General features: G+C 55.3%; 1 protein-coding gene across 1 annotated transcript; it reads left to right on the plus strand.

The window, feature by feature from the left end:
- The first annotated feature begins 27 nt into the window (after window positions 1-27).
- Window positions 28-6,127, plus strand: CSUI_003220 (synapse-associated protein 1). The gene is made up of 3 exons (XM_068063418.1): window positions 28-1,367; window positions 2,027-4,652; window positions 4,759-6,127. The coding sequence occupies exons 2-3, from the start codon at window positions 2,046-2,048 to the stop codon at window positions 5,407-5,409; spliced, it is 3,258 nt and encodes a 1,085-aa protein (XP_067924600.1). The 5' UTR covers window positions 28-1,367; window positions 2,027-2,045; the 3' UTR covers window positions 5,410-6,127.
- Window positions 6,128-6,508: the final 381 nt, after the last annotated feature.

Consider the following 6,508-nt stretch of genomic DNA (forward strand, 5'->3'; position numbering starts at 1 on the left):
ATTGTGTTGCCCGGCATATCAGCTGATAGACGTGGCTGATATCGTCGCGCACCGATGCGCCGTTTCGAGACCTTCGTAATTTCACCAGCTCCTCAAATCGCTATTGCCGGCCAGCATGCTTGCCTTCGAGAGTTTTGGTGTGTCTTTGCCTCCGACTGTACATTTTATGGCAGCCGGTCCCCCTGGGCATCCTGGTGTAGTGCTACTGGTGCCTTGAGTACGGCAGAGCGACAACTACTCCGACTGTCGGCCCGCCCAGTCAACAGCGTTTGAGCGTGCATGCACTTCCGCACAAAGGAAAAAAATGCTTCCTCTTTTCCTCAGGTCACCGGGAGAGAAAAGGAACTCCCGGTGAGAGAAACAGTGAAATTTGCTGGTTTGAGTATTTTAAGACACACAAAATCCGGGGCGTCGAGAGACGTCTCTCGCTGTTTCGATCCTCGGTGCAAGTTGGACGAGCTTTCCAGCCATGGTGACTCACCATGCTTTTCGAGTAATTGTCCCGCTTCAGTTTGTCTTCGGAGGGGGCGCGTGGTCAGTATTTGGAATCGTTTTTTGACTCGTTATCTCGGGCTGATCTAGGCGTCAAGTAGGGGGCTTCACCAGTGTAACAAGCGGTGGAACGGTGGTCGAGCGGACCGCAGCACCTCGGCACAGGTACTGCTCTTGGCCCGAACGTCTCTGCCAACGTTATCGGGGGCTAGCGGTAGTAGCCTGCGTTCCTTGAGGGCTTCTGATTCGTCTTCCATTACTTGATCCACATGGCGTACCGGTCTCGATTGTGAGCCTTGCCGGGCTGTTCTGGCGAGTCCTGGCGCATTCGTGACGTACAGGAACAAAGACAGGCGGGATGGCGAGTCGCTGTGACTTTCCATGCGAGGAAAGAGGTGGTCCCCCCGCTTTGCTTGGAGTGACGGTTCCTGGAGGTACGCGCGGCTCTTTCTCTCAGTGCACAAGCAAATAAGTCCTCGAGCTGCTGCCGCGCTGCCCTTCCTCCGATGACAGACTGGGATGTCTCCTCATACCGGAAAGGGTGCAAGCTCGACGCTTACTTTTTTGTATCGGAGACAGAAGTCCAGTCTTAAGAGGTGGTCTGTGGAGTCTGTCTTGCCACTGGGACAGCCAAATTCGATCTGTCACAGCCAACCCCTTTCCCCCCTTTCCATGATGGTCGTTCTTCGCTCTTCATTATATTTCCTCGAATGCTGGAAGCTGTCACAGGAGTTGTAATCACGCGGCCATTTTGTCCATGTCGCTGTTCCCGAGGGAGGGTTGAGCGCTGGCTGCTGGACTTCCGATATGCTTTACAAGCACATAAGTATTGGTTCGATTCCAATACTGCCCAAAACAAGGCTCATCGTCTAAAGGTAAGGACAGAAACCTTTTAAGTAGAAATATTAATTATTATAGATTTCAGTTTCAATACGTTTTCCGCGTGCGCGTACGCCAGTGCCGAATCCACCCGGGTTGTTGCGGCGATTGCGTTGTCCCATGCTCTTCTTCAGTGTCAGTCTGGCTTCTGATTTGTCTCCCGTGTTGGTCCAACGCCTGGGGGACACCTTGGTGATACAGATCTGTCTCGGACGCTGGCTAGCCTTCCCTGCGGTGCAGTTGTCCCTGGTCAGTCGAGTCGTGAGGGACACCTGCTGATGAGGGCAAAGTGTTCTTTCGTTCACCGTATCATCGCTTGTCGGAGCCCATCTTTCGGGTACCCATCGATTCTTTAGAGTCTTTCTTCCAGTTGCCCGAGCCGTGCGCTTCTTTGAGTCGGCTTGATGGCGGCGGGAGCTTCAGCTGTGTCTCTTCCTTTTCTTGCTGGCCGCTCTGGTCCCCTGTCCTTTCCTCATGAACCAGCTTGCTTTGTTCTTCAGTCCCGTTTCCTCCATTTCTTTTGTATCCGGCATGTTGCCCTCTCATCAACAGGACGTCAGGCCCTTATGTTTTATTCTTTGTTCATTCTATCTGTAACTTTATCCAGCCAGAGGGCTACCCTTTCGGCATCGCGATCTCTGCATTTTGAATGCAGGGGACATCCAGATGGAGTTATGGCAGAAAGAGAATCTTTCAAGACAGCCGTCCCTTCCTTGCAGCCGATGGGTGAACCAGCGTCTCCATCTCGTGTTTCTTCTATCTGCGGACAAGACGTCTGCGACGTGGTGGTCACCCCACTGCGTTCTCCTTTGTCCCGGAATCGGACGGGACAGCGTCTTTCTCCCTCTGCGTGCACGCCATTTGGTGTCGCACGCCGGAGCAGTGAAGGTTGCAGCTCTAAAGATCGTCACGCACACCGGGAAGAGGGCGGCCCAGGGATACATGGGGGAGTGATGTCCATAGGGCGACAGGATTTTTCTTTGGATCGCACCTCAGAAACAGACTCTTCCCTTGACGCAACGCTTTACGAAAGGTCAGGGGGACAGACTGACTCCAAGGTAAACTGTACGGTTCCAGGGGCTTCGGAGCGTGGGATCGGCCAGGAGCGGTCCTGCTCGCGGCACGAGAACCCGGCAAGCAAGCTACCGAGCCGTTCACGGGCAAGGGGCGTAGGAAGAGAGAGCGTCGCTCCCCCGTTCCACGAGAACAATCTGAAGCGGTTCTTGAGCCGGGAGCGACGTGAGTCTTCCAGTCGTGCGACGGCGACAGACGACACAGCGGTCGCGAGAAACCCGCGGGCACCCTTGGCGACAGGACTCTCACGCTTCTTCAATTCCCCGGTGGCGGCTGCCCGCGCGGCTGCGGAAGCGGCGCAGGGACACGGGAACGCTTTGCTCGCTGCGTTGAGAGTAATAACTGGGCCGACAGGCGGCGACAGTTTCGAGGAGGAAAATGGTGGGCAGGAAGATGAGCGGGGAAAGGGAGAAAAAGGCGAGTGTGAGTGGCCGCGGGACGCTAGGGGCCGTCCTGACATGTGGGTTGTCGATGAAGGAGATTTGCGGCGAGGAGCGTCAGCGACTCCGGAGGAAAGCACGCCGGGAAGATCGCGAGATGTCCTTGACACCAAAACTGAAGGTGCCCAGACTAGTTCGTTTTCGTCGCCTAGCAGTGCAGATGAGGCCCCGTCTCAGCCTGAGACGAAAGTAAAACAGAGAATAGCTTCCCCGTTTTCTCAGAGAGCACCCGACGATAAACAAAGCGTCGCTGGGATGCGCGATCCTTCAGACGCCAACAAACCGGGACGCCGATTAGGATGTAACGTAGAATTTCAGGACTCGTTCAAAAAGACCGAGAGTTCCGTTTCGGGTGAGAGCGGAAAAGGTAGCGGTACGTTCAGCGGCTTCATAGAAACGTTGTCTCGCGGATACACGGAAGCAGTGAACATGGTAGATGCTTTAGCGATAGATTTTGAAGCGGAGGAGCGGCAGGTTCGCCAATACTCTCGCCGGAAGTCAGCAGCAGCGAGACGGCCGACTAGGGCAAAGGGCGAAGACAAGGGCAGCACTCGAAGTACGCATCTGGAGTCAGACGGAGAGCAGGTGAGTCCGCTTTCTCGTCGCAGCTCAGTAGGAAGCCTACCGGAGGGGCATAATGCTGAAGACCATGAGTGTACTGCCGGTCAATCGTTGGTCTCCTTCTCCTCCTCACGCAGGCCTAAGCCGTCTTTCTCTGTCATTTTGTCGGAGGATACCGACGAGACCAAACATCTTGCTGTTTGTTCCTCTTCGTCCTCGAGCTTGGACAGGGGTTCCGTGTCTGTGCGAAGGGATGAAGAGGTGAGGAAGGTTAGTAAGAATCGTTCGTTTTTCAGCTCCGTGGCTTCGGCTGCAGGGAACGCTCTCGCTGAAGCGGGAGCAATGGCGGGAGCGATCGCAGCGGTTGCCGCGGCGGTAGTCGGCGAAAGCAACTCGGAGGACAGTAGTGAGTCCAGCCCTCGTCACGCGGTGAGATCTGGTAGTCGGGGGAAATGGGAGAGTGCCCAGAGGAATCAGCACCAACTGAGAAGTAAGAAGGGTGCACGCAACACGAACTCCAAGGAGGCGGCCAGCCTGTCACAGTCAAGCTTTTCTTTGTCGGAGGACGCGTTTGGTTGGGAGGAAGGAGGGGCTGGGCAAAATGTATTAGAGGACACGGAGGGTGAAGGGGGAGGGTCACTGTTCCTGAGAGAAAACGCAACGCCTTTTGAATTTGCCCTCTGGGCAACGGAAGACTCAGAGGCTTCTCTCAAGCGCCCCCTACTGTCAGCGCCGCCGGCGGCCACTTCTGAACATGGTGAAGCCAGTGCTGTCGTTTCCCACATTGACCGACGGGAGTACGTTTGCCTATGTCGTCTACGCGCTGTCGCCTTGCGGTTGTTGCTTCTTATCTGTCAAGAGAGTAGTTGGTGCCACGGGCCGAGCAAAAAGGAGCATCTCATCACAGAGAGAGACCATAAGTTTTTTGTGGGGAGACCGACATGGCCGAGAACGGGAATGGAATGTGAGGATGTCGGCGATTTCGTCGACGTGCAGACAGAAAAGAAAGCAGAGGAGGAGATTGAGAATCTATGGAAGGAGTGGACTACTGGTTCTAGTCACAGCGGTGCGACGCCCGAAGAAGGGAATAGGAACAGAGCATCGCGGATGCGTCTCATGTGGAAAGCAGCTCAACGGATGCTCGACGTTGACGGCCGCTTAGGGAGGCTCCGGTTCGATTTGGTCCCTCGTCAGCTAAAAGAACTGGTAAGAGCTCGATATCCTAAGCTTGGTCTGGGGGAGCGCAGCTATTGTTAGGACCAGGAGTAATCGCAGCAGGCAGCTTTTTGGTATTTCTGGTTTTCTTGCGCAGGCGTTCTGGAAAGCTTACTTCTACCAAGTGTCGCTGGTGATGACTCGGTATGAGAGGCAAGCACATGAACTTCTTCGATCACTAGCGTCTTCGGCTCCGCAACGTAAGAATGAGAACGACACCCGACAGGGCAACTTTCATCGCCGGGGCAGCTCAGGAAGCCTTCTCCACCTTCTTACAGAGTCGAGTAACTCTGAAACAAGCTCCTCTTGTTCAACTCCCCAGTATGACACGAGTCCGGAGGGCTCATCGCGGGTATACATTCCGCCACCTAGTGCCTTGCACCATGCTGCAAATGCTAGTGAGCGTGGCTGCACTACGCTGGAAAGCGGCTTGTGTGTAGGCCGTGGTGCAACGAACGAAAGAATTGCGGAGATACTAGACTGTAGCTCATGCGATCCTTCGGTGATAGCTACCGGCCGAGGAGATGCGGCATCAGCTACACGAGACAGGGAGCCGTCGGTGACGTCCCCGTCAGAGGCGTCTTCGGTTTCCGTGGCTCAGTCCCCATCGCTGACAAGCTCCTCCGTCGCCAGCTCCGAGGTACCGCCGACCTGGGTGAAAAGCACCTTGCAGTCGGCTGCGGGTGTGCCACAGGTACCGTGCCTTGGTGACAGTACTCATAGGGAACGTGGAACCAGCGTGTTGTAATTTCTGCACCATTCCCGGCTCGTTCGGCCCTAGGTCACTCTTGTGGACCCTGACGGGGAAGGAGCCGTTGATGGGCGCTGACAGGTGCAATCTGCAAAGCACTTTTAGCGATACACGCAGCCGGGTTCTTTTCAAGACGACACTGGCGCCAGGGACGGCGTTAGATTGCCAGCTCGGCCAACAAGGTTTGAACGGCTGCCACTGTACAGGTTACCCAATATCAACTTGTGTTGTCTGCGAGGCAGTCCGCCATTCAAGGGGCTGCGCAGTAACTCCAACAACAGAAATAATACAAGGTGGATCACCGCAAAACAGCAGATTTTGTGTAGGTGTTTGATAGGGCTCGAGGAGTTGGTGCGCGGAGAGACGCCGCGCCAAGTTCCGGGTGGGGACGGCCGAACTTCGTCACGCGCGAGTTGTACTCTCGAGGCCGGAGAGAGCGTCGTCCTTGCGAGCATTGTTTACGGCGGCGAGCTTTTTTCTGTGGTATACAGAGTGCGGTGCTGCAGTGGCTGTCTCACGAGCCAACTGCTCCGTAGCGTGCCCAACTGAAAAGCGAACTGTTACAAGGGGCTCGACGCCGCATTCCAGCACACGTGCTTTGCCTCAACAGTGTTAACAGAATATGGAATGAGAACTTACCTAGGTCCCAGTCTCGCCGTTACTGCGGTGTCGGTGTCTGTCGACGTGCTGCATGGGCGTGAAAAATCGCACTCCACAAAAGTGTTACCTTGTCTTGTCCAGTCAGCGTGCTCACCGCTTTGATGCCACCATCGCTAAGTTACTGGACTCAGGAAGAGGTATACTTTTTCTCGCCGGGGGGAGCATACCTCAACCACCCACCGCTTGACGGACGTGCAGAAACACGCAGGCGCTTTTCTCCAAAGGCGAGCTGTAGACCGCTGTTCAGCATATCAGTGGCAGGACGCTTATCTGTTCTCCGTCGTAGTTTTCTTTCGAGAAGCAGCTGAAGAAGTCGCGGATGCTGGAATTCTTCTAGGACATCTCCTGTATCATCCGGAGATCGAATGGCCACCCGCACTACAACACTGGAAAGTCCTCGTGGCACACTCTCCAGTCGGGCCCAGGGCCACTTCAC

This window comes from Cystoisospora suis, assembly GCF_002600585.1.
Source record: "Cystoisospora suis strain Wien I chromosome Unknown contig_1411, whole genome shotgun sequence".
NCBI lineage: Eukaryota > Apicomplexa > Conoidasida > Eucoccidiorida > Sarcocystidae > Cystoisospora > Cystoisospora suis.

What these genes read in the sequence shown, in the direction of transcription:
- CSUI_003220 (XM_068063418.1), top strand. Translation starts at nt 2,046, where the DNA reads ATGGCAGAAAGAGAATCTTTCAAGACAGCCGTCCCTTCCTTGCAGCCG. An exon ending in CTCGTCAGCTAAAAGAACTG is followed by an intron (nt 4,653 to 4,758) that starts GTAAGAGCTCGA and finishes TTTCTTGCGCAG; the next exon opens with GCGTTCTGGAAAGCTTACTT.